The sequence below is a fragment of the Protopterus annectens genome, chromosome 3.part0, assembly GCF_019279795.1.
Source record: "Protopterus annectens isolate FY-2018-M chromosome 3.part0, PAN1.0, whole genome shotgun sequence".
Taxonomy (NCBI): Eukaryota; Metazoa; Chordata; order Ceratodontiformes; family Protopteridae; genus Protopterus; species Protopterus annectens.
In genome coordinates, this window is record NC_056731.1 from 161310229 (window position 1) to 161335109 (window position 24881).

At 35.4% G+C, this 24881-nt stretch overlaps 1 protein-coding gene across 1 annotated transcript in view; it reads right to left on the bottom strand.

Annotated features, from left to right (window-relative positions):
* Positions 1-24881, bottom strand: part of LOC122796791 (dynein axonemal heavy chain 5-like) — a 2204633-nt gene that overhangs the window by 252069 nt on the left and 1927683 nt on the right. Inside the window, exon 72 of the mRNA XM_044065521.1 lies at positions 698-886. Within this exon, the coding sequence (XP_043921456.1) occupies positions 698-886 (189 nt within the window). The remainder of the gene's footprint in view (positions 1-697; positions 887-24881) is intronic.

Consider the following 24881-nt stretch of genomic DNA (forward strand, 5'->3'; position numbering starts at 1 on the left):
CAGACACTGAAATGGTCATTTTGGGAATTATGCAAAAGTACCCCCAATGAAAAGACATTACACATACTATATCTGACATCCCTGGCCCAGGAGTTCTGCTACCGAGAAATGGAGCAGTCAGTGAGGGATCACTGTCCCACCACTTAGTAGTTGTTACTGGCCATGAACAGTTAGATGATATGTCCCGGACTAACTTGGCTTTGCTGAGGCTGGAATTAAGAAGAAGTGTAGCACTGTGCAGGTCACAGAATAAATAAGACACACCCCACAGGATCCTACAAATTGACCTTTGTTCCTCCTGGGCACTCATACCCACAGTTACCCACTACTACTACTGACTTGCTTACACATGCCTTTCATGGTTAAGAAACATGTTTACACAGCAACGCTTTGATTTCTGGCCATTCTGAAATCTGGTTGCGATAATACGTAAGTACCGACAAATTAATGTCCCAAATTGCCTTTAATCTCTTATCATCACCACTATCTTTATCACTCCGAGTTTTTTCAATCTACATCCAATTACTGATCCTTTTGTTGTAAGTAGTCAGTCAACAAGATTTTTCTTGCATGTGCCCTTCCGTTAATTTAAAGAAAAAATATTGATCTGTATGTATGACACTTAATAGTTAATACGTAAGCCTTCGGTATCATTTAGTTCACAGACATTTTGAATGGACATGTTGTAAAACAGTACCTCATGTGGAATATAGTCCTGTGGCAGTTTGTCCAGCATCTCATTTGCAAGGTGCTGAACCATGGCTTCTCTTGTCTCACCTCCTCCACCACCACTGTCTTTTGGCTGGATGTTTACTATGGTACTTAATGTTTCATTTGCCATATTGGTTTGGTAAGTTATATCTGCATTTGGATGAAGGCCAAATACCTAAAAGACAAAACAACATTATGTTTGGCTTGAACATATGGAAAAAACAAAAGCAAACACACAAACGAACAGACAGACAGGCAGGCAAATAAAGGGTATTATTGCTGAACAAAATATACCAAGATGCTGAATTCAGGCTAGAAAAGCTTTTAGAATTCACACTATGTTTTATTTCTGCTAATCATTGTGTTGACAGTAAATAAATGCATATATTACAAGCTGATTTAAAATACTCATATTGCATAGAACTATCATTATTATTATTATTATATATTTTTGAGAGATGTTTGTTGTTGTCTTTCGGCTTTTCCCGGTTAGGGGTCGCCAGAGCGGAACTCCGGTCTGCTAATGATTGGCAGTAGATTTTCACGAATGCCAAGGTGCCAGCTCGACGTTCAATCTTCAATGAAGGCACACCCATTTATGCATATCTTTCGAACACCCACCCAACCACGGGGAGGACATGCAGACTCCACACAGAAGGCACTCCCCGCATTCCAGCCAAGAATAGAACGGGAGAACCTCTTGCTGTGAGGCAACAATGCTACCACTGCACCACTGCGGATATATATTTTTGAGAAATATCGGGCACAAAATGGAGAATAGGGGTTTTGCTATACTTACAAATAAAGCAGATGACTCAGTGTATGGTTTTAAGGGATGAGATTTTTTTTGCCTTACATAAATTATAGAGTGTTTCTTTCAAAGACAAAATAAATATTTTACTAGAATCTCACTAATGCATATTTCCCACTGAGATGGACAAAAGAAAAAGTACCCTAACTAATAAAACACACTTATTACCAAACAAATGTTCAGATTTCCTTGTCCTCTTAAAAATAACAAAAGGCATAAACACATGCACTCAAACATCTTGACATACGATTATTTTCATGAAGATGACGCTTAATAATATTGTGAATACAGTTTGTTATTATTTATTTATTTAGTTATTTATTAACATTTGATTACCAGGAAAGTCTGATTGGGTAGGATCCCATTTTCAGAAGAATCCTGGGAAGAAAAGCTCCAAAGTATTACAAAAGATTTTAAGAACAATAATTTTACAGACTTAAAAAATAATGCAGAAAAAAAAACAACTACAGTTTAAATAATTACACCAAAGTAAACATACCATGAAAACATTGGTTAAGAATAAATACAAGTCATATGACAATAATTTAATAGTTAGAGAATTTGTAGCCAGTTTATACAGAACTTAAAGGTAAGTTAGTATAATACAAACAATACGTGCAATATGAAGTGAGAAAAAAGCTTATGATATTTAGAATGAAAGCCATGGGAGAGAAACTGATAGAAGTAAGGGAATCCGTGAAGAAGGGAAAGTAAGGAGATGCAAGGTACAAATAGGTATTTTGTTCACATTTAGGGATATAGGTTATCCTTATATGGAAAAGAAAGCTGAGAGTGGTAATCATGTACTGAGAAATGAGGGCAATTATACACCTGTGCAATGACTTTTAATTCTTTGAATCATTATACTATATAGGACAGCATACTTTTGCAGTGATTAGTATTGCTGCTTTACACCACCTAGATAAGTAACTGTTTCATATTCTGAGAGCTGTTGGTGTGAATCCTGAAATAATAAGACTGACTGAATGACCGAAGATTCATACTTGGGTATATATATATATATATATATATATATATATATATATGTGTGTGTGTGTGTGTGTGTGTGTATATCTATCTATATATATATATATATATATATATATATATATATATATATATATATATATATATATCACAAATCTGCTATTTCTCTTTTCAACATGGCATATTGACTTAGAGTTAATATATATAAGTTCAAGGCTCTGGAGGGCTTGCCATCCTGCAAAAAAGAAAACAGCCTTAAAAGAGTACACTGATGTTCAACAGTTGCTGTTCTTCTGCATTTTCAGACTTTTTTTTTTCATAATTGCAGGACCTGCAGTTAAAAGTCTTAGAATTACAATATTTCTCTGGTTCATTCTCAGCTTGCATGCTTTATGTGGTAGACTCTGTGTGTCCTTTCTGTACATGTCTATTCTTACATTTTAATTATGCATTACAGTTTTCCTCCTTCCTAAAACTGTGGTAGGTGAATTGGTTATACTCCTGCTGGGGTGTGTGTGTGTGTGTGTGTGTGTGTGTGTGTGTGTGTGTGTGTGTGTGTGTGTGTGTGTGTGTGTGTGTGTGCATGTGGTGTATCCCATGATACAAAAAGCATCTTGTCTGGAACAGCTTGCTCTTTCTTGCAAACACTGCATGTGGGGATTTTAGCTCCCCTCACCCCACAACCATCAACTACCTAAAGAGGACAGTCATGGAATTAATGAAGGAATGAATGAATTACATTATATTATGAAAATAATTTAATTCAAAATGTAATGAGGAGGTTTTAAATGTTTCAGGTGTTGTATAGTTTTCTCTTCTTAACTTGTGTTATGTAAAAAAAAAAATCTGTTTTCATTTATTTGTTTTTCATTATACGTTCCTAAGCAAACTAAATTAATTTGCTTTTACGTAAACGAAGAATTTTAATGATGCATCTTCAAATAGAGGCTAATAAATCACTATTAATGTTCATAAATAGTTTTGACCATTGCATGCATTTTCATTATGATATAGCACAAAAGATAAGATAGCAAACGATAAAATCATGTATCAGAATATAATGGTCTATTAAAATTAGTTAGCTTACAATACTAGCATGCCATAGACTATATATTCCTGCAGTAATTAGGTGCAAAGTAACAAGTAAGAGATTAAAGAATAACTAAAGTAAATAACAGATTGAAAAGCTAAAAAAAATTAAGTTAAAATAATTTAGCTATTTCCATTTGTTACCAAAATATAATAATCTCATTTTATATGCAACTAATGATGAATGCTAAGGTGACAGCTAGAAGTAAAATAATGAGCAGAGCTGAATGTACTTTAAAATTATGGAACAGATACTAATTTCTTACTAAAATATTATCTTGCAACCTAATTAGCCTAAAATAAGATCATCTCTGTATTTTCCAACACCCAGAAGATAAAAATTGCCAGAACCTGTTTTAAAATAGAGAGTAAGCATACTTATTTGCACAGTCTATCTGCGATGCTGCTAAAAAAATAATTTAACAACATGGATGCACTCATAATAAGCAACATTTTGGATATAATATATCCCTGCACAAGCAGCATCTGGGCTTGTTGTAATATCAATGAGCAAACAATACCACATATTCAGTTTATTAATATTTAGCATCAAATCAACAAGAAAACCAGTATTGGGCTGAACAAAAAAATTCATATACAGGGATACTATTAATGACACCTATATGGGTCCCAAGACAATAAGGTGATGTTACAGTGTCATATCACTGTACACGGTGAACAGGAAGGTGTAGTTCTTGTGTAATCACTCATAAAATGCACTGCACCCCATATTTACAAAATTGAAAACAGAAGCATGATGACCAGTTTTACATGAATGGCATGGCTTTGGTAAGGCAGAAAATAGAACACACATTAAAGGAGAAGTAAAGATTTTCTAAATGATTATATTTAGTGTGGGGATCTAAATTTATAGCTAAGAGAAAATTATGATCTTATAATTTTCAGATGGATGATATAGTTTCGGCAAGACAAAAAGTAGAACACAAATTAAAGGAGAAACAAAAATATTCTAAATGATTCCATTTATAGCAAAGACAGAATCACGATGTCGTTAGTTTGAAATATACAGAAATTAAAGAGTCAAAGCTTCATGCAGGAGTACAAAGACTAAATCAAACATAATGATACAAGGTAACTTCAAATACCAGAAGGCAAGTTTATAGGATTAATAGTAAAGGATCCCCATATTTCATCTCATTTCATGGCGATAGCAATCATACATCTCAGTTTAACAATACAATAAATGTTTAGTGTGCAATGTGTTATATAAACAAGAAAATCAGTGGCAAGTAATGCTATAAAAGTAGAACCTTTTATTAAAACATATAAAGCTTTCAGATACCAATCCTTCTTCAGTGTAATAGCAAAGTGCAAAGGCAATTAAATAAGAAACAAATTCAGTCATAAGACACAGTCCAACCAATCATATAATAAAAACGACTTTATATCATGTTACCGAAAGATGACAATAGCAAATGCTATTTCATCGGCCCCAAAACATCTAAACATGAAAATATTGAACATTCAGAACAGCAAATTTTTTCCCATGGAAAAAAATTGCTGCTCAGAAACACATACACACAAGCACATCAAACAAACAGCAACCATACATATACACTTAAATTCCTACATCTAACACTACACTAAACTAAATATACACTACTATCTACCCACTTACCTTAACCCAAACCCTAACCCTAAGGTCTGTCACTATCGCACACTCACCTAACCCGCGCCCTAATCCTAACTCACTTAACCCGTCCCTAACCCTAATGTACAAACAATCACACACTTACCTGAACCCAACCCGTAACTTTCCACCACAGCGCTAAGAATAGCGAAGCCACAGAAACAGCCAACCGAATTCTTTCCCGAGGAAAGAATTCGCTGTTCTGCAGCTTCACTATTCTTAGCGTTCGCTGAATACTGTTCGATATCAGAACAGTTGAAGTTTTAATACTTTGATGTTCTGATATAGACCCATAAAAACAATTAGCCCATAAAACTGACTTCATTTGAAACATAATCGTTTCTGCTTCAAAACAGGCTTAATACTAAACATTTTATTAATACCAGATTCATGGTCTGCCCTTAATTTTATTATCCAAGCATATTCTTTTAACTCTAAATTATTGTTCAAATCTCCTCCCCTTAATCTTTTATGTAATATATCAATCACGCTGAATGTAAAATCGTGTTCAGCACCATTTTCATCTAGATATTTTTTTTTATAGCTTTGCTTGTCACTGATTTTCTTGTTTGTTTTGCTACTGTATTTCAGTGGCTAGCTTTATTACATCTCATTTATTTTTTTTTATTTTATCCAATGTGTTATATAAACCATTGGTATGTCCATTAAAGGATAGCATATTCTAAAAATATATGAAAGAAGTTTGTCTACCCATACAGTTGAACATTTCATTTTCAAGCACACAAGTTCGGCCAAATCCCCCAGACTACCTCTTACCCTTCTACTTCTTCAAAAGTACAAGCAAACAAATTACACTTCTACAAGTGATTCCTCTAGACTTTCCCTGTGGCCATGGATATGCTTGGTTTCTCTACCACTGTAGAGATTTTCAAAGTCACCCCACTTAAAAACATCTAAAACCTTAGCCTCACTACCAATACCATGCCCTTATCTGGAAGTGATCCTTTGTCAGACCTGTACCAAAAGATCATAAACCCTCATCAGTCTCCCTATTCCATCCCATCTCAAAAATTTGTGTTCTTGGTAAATTCCTTGAAAAAATCATTTAAAACCATTTCATCACTTACACTGATAAATATGACTTACTTTCTCAGGATCAGCATGGCTTTTGGGCAGGTACAAGTACCATGACTGCCTCTTGACACTCACTGATGGCATCCTCACTAACATAGATAAAGGTAACTTCACCGAGGCAGTATTCATTGATCTTACTTGGTCCTTTGATCTGGTCGACTATTCCATCCAATTATTCCACTTACAAAATAAGGGTGTAAGCACTAAATCTACTTGATGGTTCACAGATTTTCTGACCAACCAAACTTTCACTGTATAAATCTGGGACTGTCTTATCAGATAGAGCCTTCATTCTTTCAGGAGTTCCTCGGAGATCAATTCTTGTGCCAATATTATTCTCCATTTTTATAAGTAAACTGCCTCTTGATCTACATCATCTACAACTCCTCCTTTATACTGATGATATGGTTATCTATATATTTAACCCTTCTCTTCTCATCAACAAAAATCAACATCATACTGACCTTCTACAACTAAACAATTGGCTTTGTTCTAAAAACTACTGCTAAGAAAACAAGTAAGACAGAAAGAAAAGACCCACTAAAGCCATTAGATCTCTCAAAATCAAAGACATCGATAATGACCCAATTGAATCCACCTATACCTAGCTAGCTCAGGTATTGTAGCTCTTAATTTTCTATAGTTTCTACTCTCTTCACTTCTAAACTTCCCCTCTACACTTGATACACTATGTCCATTCATTTGGATGGACCACATTTACCTTGCCTATATACCAAAACAAAACCACTCTCTGGATGCTCTGGTTAGAAAAGTTCACTAGTAACCACAAAAACCTAACTAGTGGAAAATCTTGACAGGAACCATAAAAATCACAAAGATGCAGGTAAAAAAACTGTCACTTTTTTTCAAAAATCCAAACGACACTCTTCGCTTTATTCAAAACCAACTTTCTTCAATGCTTATTTGTAAAGTTGTCATCCCATGAAGTATAAAATGTAGTTAAAGGTCAGATAATTAGGATGGCAACATTATTTCAGGTGACTGAGTTTAACAAGCAGCTTGAAATCCTTAAAAATTATTTGATACAAATGCACTACCATGAAGCTTTAGTAGATTCATTTGTGATCGAAATATTAAAGCTCAGAGATTCAAACTACAAACACATTTTACTTGATAAAGATTTCACTTTAAATTCAGTTCTTTCCTTTTGAACTGACAAAAAATGCTTTTTTTATGTCATTCTCTATTGATATGCCCAATATTAATGAAATTCTTAAAAAGAATTGGGAGAAGTATTTTAACAATGAAATAAAGAGAGTACCAGGCAATTGTCCTAAAATATAGTAAAGGCAGAAACATTAAAGATTTGTTGGAAAGTCAGGCAGACAGCATCCTTGTTATGAAAGGTAAAAATGATAAAATGTGGAAACTGTAAGCAATGTAGATACATGTATGATACAATGAATATAATGTATATTACTATGCAAGCTTTGGAAGGATTATTTTATGCCCTGAAATATGTAGTTGGAGTACCAAAGCTATTGTTTATGTATGTGTATGGTCAGCATGTGACATATGTCGGCAAGACCGAATGATTGCTTACAAACAGATTGCAAAGGCATTAAAAATAAAACACACTCATTTGTGTTAACCACAAAAAAATGGTTATTTTTTATTTTAAACAAGTAAAATATTGTTCAACGGATTCTGTGAAAACCAGTAACCTCTCAGAAAGAACCTCTATGGACCAAGAGTCACCTGACAGGACAAATATAAAGAAATGAAAAATCTGTTAGTAAAACAAAACTTTAATGGCTGAACATTATAGAACTAGAAGTTAAGCACAGTACAATCACCATTCATATGTTCTCTTCCAGGCAACTCCACAGTAAACCATAAACCAAGACAAGATTGTTTAGATGCATTTTATGTTGGCAGGATTGAGCAATTACTTAGAAACAGATTGCAAAGACATTAAAAATAAAAACACACTCAAATTTGTGTTAACCAGAAAAAATAATTATTTTTATTTTAGATTGGATACCTACTGGCAAACTAGTTGGCTGATGGAAATTAATTTTAGAGCATAAGGAAACAGTATGACAGTTATAGCTGAATGCCACCAAATTTCCTGGTATCAAAGAGAACGTGTCAAGTCAATCATTCCTTAAACTTAAAGCATAAAAAATTTAAACTGAAAGTTTTAGTGGGACTGAATTGTTTGCAATTATGTATACATTTTAACTATTTTTTTAGAGCAATATTAACTGCAAGTACAATGCTTGATTAATGTATGTCATTTGATTTTGATGGATATATAAAGTCACCTGACACCCTAGTAGTTAATTTTGATAAAGTCCTGGACTCAAAGGGCTGAAAGTGATTAACTTACTTCAGTGTCATCTGGACTTCTGAATAAAGTAACATTATTTTACTTACATCTTTGTGTTTTTTGTAGTTACTGTCAAGATTTTCCACTGGTTAGTTTTTTGTGGTTACCTCACCTGTATCATCTGTGTTATGGATTTCACACTCCTGATCTTACTTATTTTTAAACCTTCTTGTAAATATTTTTGTATTTTATACACCTTTGTTGGTTGTGTTAATATATTGCAGAATGTGGTTAAACTTTTAACCTTACTTTGACTGTTGTTACTATGTATGCAACCCAGGTTGAGCCTATAAATCAACAGATATGATCAGTGCACTACCCTGGTAAACAAAATAAAATATTTTCATAAACTAATTAATTAATTAATTAATTAATTAATAATAAGTAAATACCAAATTAATAAAATCCAGCATTCAGTGTACTTAAACAAAAAGATGCTGACCGAATATCTTCCAGTGAAACTGAACATTTTCATCTCACTTTTATTAGAAACTAACTCAAAAAACAAACACACAGTGCTGTACAAATCTTTAACTAGCCATATAAATCATGTGATCTGTCATGTGACCAAGAAATCATGTGACTAAACATTTAAAGGTACATACCAAATAAAATATACAGAAACACATAAGAACAGGTACCAAACACAAAAAGTATATTTACACAATTAATAAAATGTCAGAAAGATGCCCCAAAATTTAATTGCCCCACAGCTCCCTATATTCAATCATATTTTTCAGGTTTCTACCCAGTGTACTTAACCTTGAGGTCATATAATATATTTTAATGGTGCACAGCAGCAAACGAATATTAGATATCTAGAAGTAGGTATAACACACATTTTTTCTACAGGGATGCCATCAACTATTCCATACTGGGTCACAAGAAAATGTCATGAAGAGATATCATGGTATCATGGTAACAGAATTTAAATGTTCTTCCTGAAAAATAGCTTTAGCTATATGGGTTATATCCTGCCAAAGGTATAAGAGCTGGCCAGCTCTCAGAGATTCAGGGCACCTTCCATGAGCCCAAACCATCAGTCAGCTTGAGCTAAGCTAACTAAAAAGACAGATTTGGGTGTCAGCTTTATACATTTATCTGCCTTTTCTGGGGCAGCAGGCTGACCATCAGGAAAATTCAGACAGTGACACCCATATCCTCCAGAGCTAACAGAACAGGAGGAATGGGTGAAGGCTCTGGAAATTCCTTCTGTTTCAACTCATAGAATTTTCTGAGGGACTGAGAAACCCCAATGCTTTCCCACTGAAAATACTGGTGCATTCTGGGAATGGCCTCAGAGAAAGAGAATACCCCAGAGGAAAAATTAAAAACTGAGTTCTTCTCTGAGTCTGAATCAGAAAACAGAGGAGAAAACATTGTCTGTCACTTCATCTCCCTGTTCAGATTCAGAATCTTGAATCTCTTTCGCAAAAGAGGAATCCCTCTTTCTTTTAACAGGAAATACTTTACAAGAAAGATCAATAATCTGAATTAAACCAGACACAGTAACTTATTTTCTTACCTACACCATTTAAATGCCTTTCTGCTTTGTTGCTGTTTATTAATTTGCTTTTTTTTCTTTTTCCTTTTAACTTTCTTATAATTCTCTGCTTATGCCTTCACCTTTCCCTGCATAGGTTTCAGCTCACTTCTGCATATCTTCTGCTTCCCTTCGCTAACTATCTTAGTCTTATTTAATAATTCGTCAGATAGAACAGATCGTGCACTTTTGCGAAGACTGAAAAGCACATAAATCACATACAAGTCCACCCTGCTTTAACGCATGATCATTTGCTTAATACTGCAAACAAACCTTGTTTTTCTATAATACCGGCAATATTTTTTTAGTAACTATATAATGAATCTTTTTAACACAGTTAAGGCTAACATTGTGTGGTCACTTAGCATTTATCCTATATTACTCACTGTGATACTGTTAAGTGCTTCTTTAGGAGGAGTTTGTTGGTTGCTGCCTAACCCCCTCCCCCATACTTTTTTTTTTGTTTTCTCTAACTTTTTTCCTTGGTTCCCTGCAATCTCTTATATGCTTTATAAAGCATTGCCCTCTCTTCAGGGTTTTTGACATAGTTTGCTGCTAGTTGTAGCCATTGCACAGCAATTTTAAACAATCTTCTGCACATTTGAAAACTGATTGACTGACATACTAGTCCGTTTTTCTGCCTGCTACACTTCCCTTCCATGCCACATTTCACAGCCAGCCCCAAATTCACACCTTTTCTCCATTCTATCTCCTCCCATTTTTCTTTCATATAAACTGTAGCTTAAAGTATCACAGCATATAGCTGCGTAACAACATACATATCCATTTACACTGCCCTTCTCTTATAATCACTGTCTGCCAAGCACATTTCTATCCCTCACTTCACTTCTCAGCCTTTTCAAACTCTTCTACATGTTCCCCAGAAATATCTTCAGGGTTTTCACCTCTTTTGAAATGTCATCCCCCTTTTCATCTCTGCTTACACTCTCCTGTCACTCTTGTCTTACTCTTCTAACCACAGTAATTGTGTTTCCTTCCATACTGAGTTGCAGTACACCTCTCATATGGGTCTATCTTGAATCTGCGAAAGCCGACAATGTAGAATCTGACATTGTCGACACATGAACAGCGAAACTGCAGAACATTGAAGAGATAAGCGGAAATCTTCATAAGGGGAGATTTTCGTTTACTTCAATATAGTGCAGTCTCGGAGTTAGTATATTTAAGTAGCAGTTGGGTGCAGGGGGGCTTGCCCCCCTGCCTACACCATTTATTTTTTTTTTTGTTGGTCTTAGTTTGTTTTCAGAACATTCAGTGTTTTAACAGTTCGATCACTAAGGGTCAACCTTTAGCGATTCGAACTGTTAAATATTCGATGTTCCAATATAGATCCTCTTATATAGGTCTTAAAAATCTTTATTTTTCTTACTTCAGTAATGTCCATCCAACTTCTGTATTCATATACCCAAGTATGCATGTCTCCCAAAGCCTAACCCCTCCTCTACATGCTTTTCATGGTATGTCACACCCACTCACACTTATATTACCAACCCATTCCTTAAAAGACACCCCCTTAAACTACCCAGATTCCTCCCATAGTAGCAAGAATAAAACAGAGCAACTAAAGACCTTGTTCACCCTCCACCACCCTGACCTCTTATCTGTGACAGAATCTTGGTTCAAACCTATGCATCCTTCCATCCACCCCTTTTTTCCTGGATAAAACTATTATCTCAATGGGAAACCTGGTTCTAGACCTGGTCGTGGAACACCACAGCTTTTTAAATCTAGTTTAAATGTCCAACTCTTAGCTCAGAGTAACATTACCTCAAACTCTTCTCCTAACTGGCTACTTCTCCATGTGCCCTCCCATCCCATCTTGCTATTACTTACCTCCCTCCTACTGTCTCCTTAGCCAAATTCAAAATCCCTCCACTTGAAATTACATGCTCAATTAAAAAAAATCTCAAAAACTTCATGCTACTGTGGAACTTCAGTCTCAACATTCTTGACCCTAATCAGAACAGTATCTTGGACATACTTAATGACTTCAAACTCACACACCTGATCACTGAACTACAAGAGGGTCTCACAGCAGAAAATTACTAGTTCCAAAGTCATGGCCTTAAGTTAAATGCAAAAAAAAAGTATATCATAACATTCGGCAAAAATGTGGCCCCTACTGATTACCACATCAGCAGCAACCCCCTAAGCACACAACCTGTGGTGAGAGACCTGGGAACACAGGTTAAAAACAATCTCATATTTGACCATCGTGTAGCAGCAGTGGTCAGAAAATACTTCACTGGGTTTATATCATGAGTAAAGGGATTGTGTCCAGAAAAAAGGAGATTATTACTTCTCTGTACTCCTCCCTCATTAGGCCAATAATTGAATACAACACCCCATTTGGTATGTACCTCTCCAAACACCTGCACCAACTGGAAAGGCCACAGAAATATCTCACAAAGAGAATTCATGGCCTCCAATACCTGTCCTATGTGGACGGGCTCAAATCACTATCACTCTACTCAGTATTGTACAGATTGCTCAGAGGTGATCTGTGCCTCGCCTACAAGGCAATATCGGACCCTGCTCTAATAGAGATGCTCCATATCCATAAGTCTAACTCCTCGTGCATCACCTGATTGAAAAGCCTAAATCTAATATGCAACATTAGCAAAACCTGCTGGAGAGACAGATTTGTCTCCCAGAGCCTGCCACATCTCTGGAATAGACTCCCCATACATGTCAAACAAAGTAAGTCACTGACTCTCTTCAAGCATGACCGTGATGACTGGTTGGGAAACCAGAAATTTATCCTAGGGGTTCCATTTGTATCTCTCATTAACAGGGGTGGCAGGTGCTGATTGAGGTTTCTTTTTTGGGGATAGACTCTTGGTTAGGCTTGTAAGGGCCCCAGGGTCATTAGCCTAGTAATCACCTATGATCCTATGAACTCACCAGACCAAACCCTAACTCTTCTAATCACTCACTTCTTGATATTATTATTATTATTATTACTATTATTATTATTATTGTTATTATTATTAATAATAATCAACATTATTTCTCAGATTCTCATTAAACCCCTTTCCATCAGTGATCATAGTACAAGCAGCTTAAATATCTCTCACCACATAAACAAAGCCCCCACCATATCATTTCAGAACAAATCTCAATACAAAATTTTCACACTAAGGTAATTCTAGGCTTATTAGACTGGTCTGCTATTCTGTGTCTGTTGTACTGACTTTAACCACTACAGCATTCACCTCACACAAATTCTCACCAGCCTCCATAACTCATTCTTTCCTAAAATCGTATGGCTCTACAAACCCCTAAAAAATAAATGTCTCATGTACAAACTCAAATGCCTCCTTAGACTTGGAGGCAATTTATGGCATACTTGGAAAAAGAACCCATCCTCAAGTGCCAGACAGCACCATACTAAACTAAGAAATCTGGCTAGCAGGCAATGAGGTGACATAAAACTTACATTATGAAAAAGCATCAATCATCCCTTCTCAACTCACCTGAAAAAATCTGGGCAGATATCAACTGCCTGACAGACTGTACTAATCCATCTAAGACTCACTCCTCCTTATCTCACCTCACAGCCACTGATTTCAGCCTCCTTCACTTCCACGAGCTTCCCGTCCACGATTCCAGTAATAACTCTTCTTCTCCTTCTAACCTCCCTGCTCTCTCCTAGATTCTCACTTTCCATTTCAAAGCAATCAAAGTTAAATACACAGCACCACTACCTGAAGAACAAAAACAATGACACACCTGCTGGTCCTGGCAATCTTCTCCTATGGTTCATATTCCCATGTAAGGACATTATAGTCCCCCTTTCGTCACATTCAAAATCTTTGCTTAAATCAAAGCATCATTCCTGATATCTGTAAAACAGCTACTGTTAACCCCCAAAAAAAACTAACCTATCCTATACCACTGATTTATGTTCTATCTCCATTCTTTCCATACTTGGTAAAATCCTTGAAAAATTAGCTTACAATAAACTCACCCATTACATCTTCCAATATATTCTAATATCCTAAAACAACAGGGCCCTTGGGCTGCTAGGAGCACTTCTACAGCACTCTGCTCACTTACTTATGACACCCTTCTGTCTGTACAGAAATACCTCCTCATTGAAGTCATCTTTACTGACCTCACCAGAGCTTCTGATATGGTTGAGCATAACATTCTGTTAGATCACCTAACTGAAACTGGTATTAGCAAAGATATAGCTCCCTGGTTTAAAAATTATCTTTCCAATCGGTACTTCACTGTACAGTTTCAGAACACCCTCTCTGTTTCCACTCCTCTCTTTAAAGACACTACTGAAGGCTACCTTCTGGTACCCCTTCTTAAAGACGTTACTGAAGGCTACCTTCTGGTACCCCTTCTTAAAGACGTTACTGAAGGCTACCTTCTGGTGCCCCTTCTTTTTCCATTTCCATAAATAAATTACTACTTGACTTCTCTCACATCTCTCTTTTGCTTTATACTGATGACATGCTCTTATTTCCTTCAGAGTTGACCTCCTTGGCCATACAACAAGTACAGGGTGATGTCCTTTTTCTTATCAAATAGTATAATAACAAAAAGCTAATGCTGAATAATTCCAAATCTAAAACAATGTTGTTTGGTACCTCCCCTAAATGGCAGAAAAAAACATAATCACTTCTTATCCATGATCATCTTGACACCCCCCTTGATCAAGTCATCTTTAAATAGCTTGGTATGTGACTTGATCTCACACTGATCTTTTACCTTCACCTAAAAGAAATACAGAAGAAAAGTAATTCTCTCTTATTTTGGTCCTATAAAATGTCTCCCTTTCTCTTCAGACCAACCAGGAATACCAAAGGCATTCTAGTTGCACAGCATGAAAATGGACTTCCACTGGTTGCAGCAGCATCCAAGAAAAACTCCTCCACCATCCACACTACTGTATAAGCAAGTCTATTTGTTGTTTTATTACCCTCTCCCCGCAAAATGAGCATCATTGTATGGCTACCTATCAAACAACGTGCCAACCTGCTTCTTGTATCCCAACTCCACAAGCTCATTCAAGAACACTTCTCTCCCTCCCTTGCCTCCAACCATTTCGGACACTCCCCTCCCAGTTACAGTCTAATAAGTCTTAACCACTGTGGTCCACTTCTACAGTGTCCCAGAACCAGACTTCCATGCACTAGCCAAGTTTCTCCATCCTAGGTCCCAAACTCTGGAAATCCGTCCCTGCTAATCTTACTGACCTCACCTCTTACCCATCATTTCATGCACATGTAATGCTCAGGTCAGACTGCAAATGCTTTCCCTCTGGACATATCACCTAATCCTGCAATCTCCCCTTCACCAGCCAGGCACCTTTGTCTTCCTCACATTCTCTCCTTATTCTAACACGTGACACCTGTTCCGCATCATATATATTGTATATAGTTCATTTCTGTGTGCCCTTACCTTACATTTGTTATGTTTGACACTTTGTGCTCTATACCTTCACTATTTCGCACTCTGTTCTTCTTTTTCTTCTTGTTCTTCTCTCCTTAATATAATCATCCATTCCTACTGTTCCATGTACCGAGTACTGTATTATTATTAAAGTTATTGATTCATTACAATCTTCACAACATTTTGTTTCTATTCTTATCACTTCTTGTTAATTTGCTTGTCTACTGTTATTTATATTTGTCTGGGTTGAGACTAAAATAGGTCTGTTTGGATCAGTGCTCTACCCTGGTTACCAAATTGAATAAATAAATAAATAAACAAACAAACTATTCCTGTCTAAGGATATGAGGAGGAGTAGATATGCTTAGTTTTCTGTTTCTTTTTTTGACAGGAACAAATAAGCCAGCAGTATTATTAGTGGTAGCAGCAGCTTCCCAAAGGATGGGCACAGCATTCTGACAAAGCAAGGAAGCCTTTCCCATTACCTCTCCCAGGACGGATAAGAGTGGCTTTCCGCTTGTTCACTGAGGGGACCCCAACAGCTTCAGATGAAGTGGCTAACAGTCCATAGTGGCTCTAGTTGCCATAGCAGAGGGATGTCGGGTAAAAGAAGAGTGGTCCGAGGAACAAACATCAGGCGATCACAGAACATAATACATATAATAATATTTAATATTAGAGTGCCCAATCCACCTACAGCATGTCTTTGGGATGTGGGACAAAACCAGAGCACCCGGTGGAAACCCATGCAACCACGGGGAGGACATGCAGACTCCGCACAGAAGGCACCCCAGCTGAGGATAACGAACCAGAAAACCTCTTGCTCTGAGGTGGCAACACTAACTGCTGCACCACCATGGCCGCCCGGTAGCTTGTCTGTGTTATTTTTTTTATATTTTGGGTACTTGTTTAGTTGTATTTTGTAATCACAGCTGTAAACTGTTTACATTTGAAGTCATTGTAATTCAACATTTTTAGTGACAAATGGGATTTTAAATGAAATTGATCAATGTATTGTATCTTTACCAGTTTCTTCTTCAACTTATTAAAATGCAATTATATAGCTACTAGATAGATATAGATGTTGATATTGATATAGTAGTAGATATAGAGATAGATATAGATATAGATACAGATACAGATATAGATATAGATACAGATACAGATATCAATATCAATATAGATACAGATATAGATATAAATATAGATATAGATATAGATATAGATACAGATACAGATATCAATATCAATATAGATATAGATACAGATACAGATATAGATATAGATACAGATATCGATATCAATATAGATATAGATACAGATACAGATATAGATATAGATACAGATATCAATATCAATATAGATATAGATACAGATACAGATATAGATATAGATACAGATATCAATATCAATATAGATATAGATACAGATACAGATATAAATATAGATACAGATATCGATATCAATATAGATATAGATACAGATACAGATATAGATATAGATACAGATATCGATATCAATATAGATATAGATACAGATACAGATATAGATATAGATACAGATATCGATATCAATATAGATATAGATACAGATATAGATATAGATACAGATATCGATATCAATATAGATATAGATACAGATATAGATATAGATACAGATACAGATATAGATATAGATACAGATACAGATATAGATATAGATACAGATACAGATATCAATATAGATATAGATATAGATACAGATATCGATATCAATATAGATATAGATACAGATACAGATATCGATATCAATATAGATATAGATACAGATACAGATACAGATATAGATATAGATACAGATACAGATATAGATATAGATACAGATACAGATATCAATATAGATATAGATACAGATACAGATATAGATATAGATACAGATATCGATATCAATATAGATATAGATACAGATACAGATACAGATATCGATATCAATATAGATATAGATACAGATACAGATATAGATACAGATACAGATATCAATATCAATATAGATATAGATACAGATATAGATATAGATATAGATATAGATACAGATACAGATATAGATACAGATACAGATATCAATATCAATATAGATACAGATATAGATATAAATATAGATATAGATACAGATATAGATATAGATATAGATATAGATACAGATATCAATATCAATATAGATATAGATACAGATACAGATATAGATATAGATATAGATATAGATACAGATACAGATATAGATACAGATACAGATATCAATATCAATATAGATATAGATACAGATACAGATATAGATATAGATATAGATATAGATATAGATATAGATACAGATAAAGATATTTTGCATTTGTTTGCCAGTAAAGTCAAACTGGGCAAAAACCCTTTCAGCAGAAGCCCAGGGAGAAAAACTCCAATAGCGGCATCATATGTAAATTTATAACAAGGTAATGAAACAACAATAATATTTCAATAACCCCAACAAAATCTTTTGAATGTTTTAAAATAAGAAGAAGAAAAGAACAAATATAAATACAAGAAACACATCATATGCTATATAAAGAAAAAATACCATTTATTTATCTCAGAGAGTTAATAAAAATAGTTTGAGGCAAGTCTAAAAAGACATGAAAGATGCTGTTCATTACAAGAGTTAAAATAATGACAAAGAGAAATATAAAAGACTAACTAGAGAAATGTTCTACAGAAATATGTTATTATGGTAGCAGAAGTGCAGGCACAAGATATTTAGATGTTGAGTAAGGTTTTGATGTACCCCTAAAAGTGATTTATTTGTATTATGGTCCACTGCAGCAAAGGCTGAATTTCCATTTGTGATGCTGGACACCTTCATTTGGGTAATATTCTGGATTTGAAGAATTGACTTTAGAGTTTGGCCATTAGTAGCTGCCCAGCATGTCTAAGTTAGCAATTGGTGGTAGAACCATCACTAATGGATGAAATCCTAATAAAGACCAGAAGTAGAATATCAAAAGGGTTGTAAAAGTAACAGTTCACAGGCAGATGTTAAGCACTGCATACACAGGGGTGTGGTAGATAGGGGTCTATATCACTTCATCGATCAGTCTATTTATCGAATCCCTATTCATCTAACTCACTTTACCGAAAGCTCACTTCAACGAACGATTGTTTCAGTGCATTTACTCACAGGGAATGAAAATAGTGGGGCCAGCTAGCAACTGTACTAAACACTACAAAATTTTAAACTCAGCAAAGTGGGGGGCTTTGCCCCCCATGCCTCCACACCCCCCTAACTAAATATATCAACTCCAAGATTACACTACAGTGGGGAAAAGGGCAAATTCCCAGTGATGGCCAACGACTTCCTTTCCATGTGAAAAAATTTGCTGAAATGATCATTCGTTGAATCGAGCTTTCGCTAAAGTGAGTTTGATGAATAGCGATTTGATAAATAGACTGTTCAGTGAAGTGATATAGATCAGGTAGACACAGGTTGATATCAACAATGCACTGAAAAAATGTCTTGACAATGACACAAATGAGACGTGAACAACTACAAGAAGGAATCATGAAGGACTGGGTGTAGTAAATAAAAATAAGTCATGTTAATAACTTTGTAGATAGAATTTATTGAACATGCAACTTTCAATTAAATGCTACATTGGTTGTCTTATATGGAAATGAATACAAAACTTGAAACTTGAAATAAAAAGCCAGTTTATAAATAATAAATGTACAGGCTGGAAATAAAATACTACTTTATTTTTATTTTATTTATTACCTCATTTTATTGTTCCAGTTCAACATTCAGGTTCAAATATATTATTGCAATTTTAACTAGGCACAGTACAATTAGAATTTTGCAAACTAAGACAGTATTAGAATAAAGCAGTTATATCATGCAACAGTAAAATTATATGAAAAAATGTAACATTACATTGTTATAAGTTTATATATATATCAATCATTAAAACAGTGAAATAATAGAATGACAACATAATAAATTAAAAATACCAACAATGGTCACCCATATCAGTCCACTATTACATATGCAGGACTGTATATAATACACATTTTTCTACAGGGATTTCATTAATTATTCTATACCTGGGTCAAAGGAAATTAAAACACTATTGTATAGACATAGCATGAAACCTGGAGAAAAGGAGAAGACTTCCACCGTTACATTGATAACAGCAACCAAAGGTGTCATACCTGACAGGAAAATGAATGAATGAACATCATATTCTTCCATCTGCATCCCTGGAACCATGCAGATCCGTATTTGCCAAGTTAAATGTCCACATTAGACAGGAGGTTTTTAGGAGATCCAAGTTGTGTAGTGCTAAATGCACAGATACCAGAATGTTGAAATATCTTCATGAATGTATAGGAATCTGGTGCAAGTTCTGAATAATAGCCATTAACATAGTAGTAGCAGTATGTCCCAGGCAGTAGCCAGACTGCTGGATTTTTGCAGAGGCTGTAATTCATCTGGTTCAGTACCAGGAAGCCTCAAGTACAAAGCACTAGAAATAGTCTGAGAGGAAGGAGACCAAGCTATGAACAACTGCTTAGAAGCACTCAAATTGAAGACGGTGTTTAATCTAGGTAATGCCCCTTACATGATCGCAGAATCACGTGACAATAGTAGATCCCTGACTGATTAATATCAAGAAGATCACATATAGTTTAAAAACAAACTCTAACTTATTATTTCCAGAATAATATAGGGGCTCAAGGAGGAATGTCAAAGCCCCTCAACACAGTATGCAGTGTCATGGACACTGTCTTTAATGGGTTGCTCTTCAAATGACCACTATACATCCAGTGGTGGATATGATTATCAGCTAGGAAATCAGTGATAGTTATCTACTCCAAATGGAAGGAAAGATCTAGCTCTGCATCCTCAGGGCAGAAGAGATAGCATAGATCCTTTGTTTCTATGAATTCTTTAAAGGACAACATACAGACATTGAACAGCAAACAACTAGAGAGAGAGAGGCCATCATCTGTGAGCATCTGACGTATAAGAAGCAATCCAATCCAGAACCATTTCTGAGGGTCCACAGTAAGTCTGAAGACATTCCAGTACAATACTATGGCTGCCATGGCTGCCATAGCAGATGCAGCAGACAGATCAAGGAGGACAAGAAAAATGAAGCTGATTCATTGATATCTGAAGAGTATTTATCATCCTAATGAAGGTGGTGTTAGTACTACAACAGGATAAAAATTCAGACTGAAATTGATTTTTTCCTTAAGAAATGCATCAATATGTACAGATACCACTTCCTGGTAACCCTTCCCATAAACATTTATTTTAGAGACCAGAACAATATTATGTAGAAGATTATGATCCAAGGCTGCTTTTTTGAGAAATGGAATCACAGGTGTCTCTTTGAACAGAAGAAAACAGTAGAACAAGTAAATTATAGTTTAACAAATGACAGGACAGATTGCTTCAAAGCATGCTATAACAAGTTTTATTTTGCTGCTTTATTTTTATGTAATTTATTTTTGTTCTTGTAATTTATTGTTATTGAAGTTTTATTTCCTTATTTATCTGTATACTGCTGGAGTTCAAGCTGTTAAATAAACCAAACTTGTACCGCATGGGTCAAGGCCAGTAGTTGACTGAAGAATATCTACCACAAAAACCTGAAGCACACTAAGAATCTCCTCTGACCTAACTCATGCAAGTTTACCTAAAAATATGATGAGTTCATATCCCTCACATGCAAATGTCTTTTGTGAAAGAGTACATCTTCCAAGTCTCCTATGTTTTGTGGGAGACTCCAGCTTTATAATTAAATTCCTGCCTACCTACCCGTCAGCTTGAACAAACTACCCCCAATGCAAAAAGGGTTGTTTGGTGCCATATGCCCCCAGCTAAGAGTTGAGGAGCAAAAAAAAAAAAGGTACCCAAAGGATGAGCAAAGAGCTGTTATGTATACAACATAGCATCCTTTACAAACTTTTTGTTCCTTAACACTGTGATTTAAGCAGCCTCATTATCATGGCAGTTTAAATAACATGGAGGAACAAAATCAGCAAATAGCTATTATGTATACATACACCTCATAGCTCTTTGCAACACTTTTACACCACCATTTACCAAACTGCAATAAAGAGTCACAATTTCTCCTTCCTACAGTTCCTTACACAGACTTTGAGATTCTGGTTGGTTTAATGATTATTACACGAATGTGAAAAAATCTAAGAAAATTCCAAAAAAACAGATGCACTCCAAGAGATAGCCTTTACTATGCAACAATCAAGATCCGGTAACTTGGCATTTCACCTTCAATGGATACAAGGCATTCACAAGCTCACAATTTATAACAGGTGAACACCCATAATTACATATTACACCATGACCCCTCATTAATATTCCAAAACGTGCACGCTGATTGGTCAGTGTGCATGTTGTAAATTGACTTATACTAATGGAAAAAGGTCCGGTCGCCCGGACCTTTTCCATTAGTATGTCTTTTTTAAAACACTGTCTCTCTATGTTAAAGGAGTTTAACATAGCAATACAGGTTTAAAAAAAGCAATGGAGATCTCTGCTGCTTTTTTTAAAGCTGTCTCGCTATGTTAAACTCCTTTAACACAGCAAGACAGTGTGTAAAAAGCAACGGAGATCTTGCTTTCTCCGTTGCTTTTTTTTTAAAACCTGTCTCGCTATGTTAAATGGGTTTAACACAGCGAGACAGCTTTAAAATAATCAACAGAGATCTCCGTTGCTTATTTTAAAGCTGTCTCGCTATGTTAAACCCATTTAACATAGCGAAACAGTAAAAAGCAATGGAGATCTTGCTTTCTCCATTGCTTTTGTCCACAGCTCTGATGTACTGCATAGGCATACGCATGCGAAGTACATCAGAACTGCCGCAAAATACCAGACAGCTGCGTAAGGGCAGCAAAGAGGCATTATACAATGCCATTATTTAAGAAAAGTAATTATTTTTTTTCTTAAATAATGTCATTGTATAATAGCAATAACCCACTTCTAGGTGTGGGTAATGCTGGATTTACCCATGGTTGGCTTTGTTTGGCCACTCGGGCTTCACCCTCGTGACCAAACCATGCCAACCGTGGGTAAAGCCAGCATTACCCACACCCAGGCGTGGGTTATTGCTATATTAATTAACTCTCTTAAAGTGCAATTTGCAGTAAATAGATAATTCATTAAATAAACAATAAACACATAATTAATTAAGTTAACCTCAAGATTAAGGCCCTTAGGGTGAAATGTTCTAAAATTCAAAATCATTTTACTCTCTAACTCATTCAGTCTTTTCCTAAAACCCCCTCAACCCTCCTCTGTGCAAAACAGGTTGTGCTAATATACTAAAGAAAAAATAATTATCCCTACTAGAGCGTATACAGTTGAAATGCTCACTCACAGGACTCTTCCTATTCTTTTAAAGAATGTCCCCCAAATGTTCCCTAATTCTAACCTTCACAACCCTCCTTGTCTATCCTATGTACTATCTGATGTTATTGCATCCACACTCTACAATGTAGGTCACCCCACATGAATTACAATTAAATCTTCCTCTGGACATAAATCTCCACCCATTAATGCAAGTACCAGAAGTATTTCTAATCCTACTACATACTTTGCAGTGCCCACATGCAAATGATCCTGCTAACAACTGAGACACACTGAACAATGCCACATTCAGAAGTTCCTTCAAATTTAAGTACTTGCCATATGAAAAATTGACATATCTAGGAAATAAATGTCCCACTGCCTCATCCATACAAATGATGTACCAAAAATCCCAAATTATTTTTTTTCACTACCTCAGAAAACAGAGAATATTTAGACACAAAATATAATTTCTTCATACTAGTTACTTGAACCTTTCCATCTCTAACCCATCTGATTTCATCCCTTCTGCTCTCAACAATTCTTTTTGTTAGATCCCTTCTATTCCCAAGAATATTTCCAAGGCATTATTTAAAGTCTCTTCCTTATGTCCCCTGTCTTTTAACCTACTCTTGACCTCTAACAAATACTTAACCTTACATTTCCCTTCTGAGGTATTACGAACAATGAGTTTAAATTTATCATATGGAAGGGATTCCATTAAGTGGACGGATGCATACTTTCAACGTGTAAAAAGTAGTTAACCACAGTGGATTTCCTAAAAGGCCTGTATTGTATATTATACAAGCTATCCAAATAAAATTCCACATCCAAAAATTGAATGCATGAACTGCCCTCCACCATGGAGAATTTCAAACCACGGCCATTCATGTTCAACTCCAAAATAGAATAGCTAAACTCTGAAGGGTGCTGCTTACAAATGAAAATCAAATCATTGATATAAAGTCTATAGATCACCACATGTTCCTTATAAAATTCAGTACCATAGATAAACCTCTTGTCAAAATACTCCATATATATAATAGCATAAGTGGGAGCATAAGGGTCACTCATTGCTGTCCCTTTCTTTTGGAGAAAAATGTCATGGCTGAACTTAAAATAATTGTGTGCCAAGAAAAACTCTAGCAACGTGACAACAAAAGCAGTACAGGGACCTTCGCCCATAATATTTCCACATGGTTCCAGTCCCCATCTAAGCGGTATGTTCGTATAAAGTGAACTAAACATCAACTGAGACCTAACAGGATTCCTCTTGCCATTTTATCTTGCTCATTACATCACACAAATGCTGGGTATTTTAATAAGTGCTGGAATATTAAACAAAAATTTCTTAAGTAAAGAATCTAATAATACCCCAACATTTTGTATATTAGAATCCACCCCAGAAACAATTGGCCTTCCCAGTGGAGCCAAAAGATCCTTATGTAACTTTGGGATGGCATAAAATTGTTGAACCGCTATCTCTTGGAGTGCATCTGTTTTTTTTTTTTATTAAATTTGCTTAAATGATTATACCTATCAATTTACTCCTTTCAGGGGAAAATCAGTAACTCTTTTGATCATGCTCCCCTAACATTTTGTGCCCAGGACAGCTGTGGCGTTTGTCACGCTTTTACTATAGCTTCAATAATTAGACAGAGAGCGAAAGAGAATGATCATTTGGCTGTTGTTTAAGGATATGAATTTTTTAAATACATTTTTGGTAGACAAGTTTGTATAAAAACTGAAACAATCTGTTACAGAGCATTTTTCTAAACTCTTTTCAGAAAGCAGCACAGAGAATGCTGTTGTTTATATACATATCTAACCTGACAGA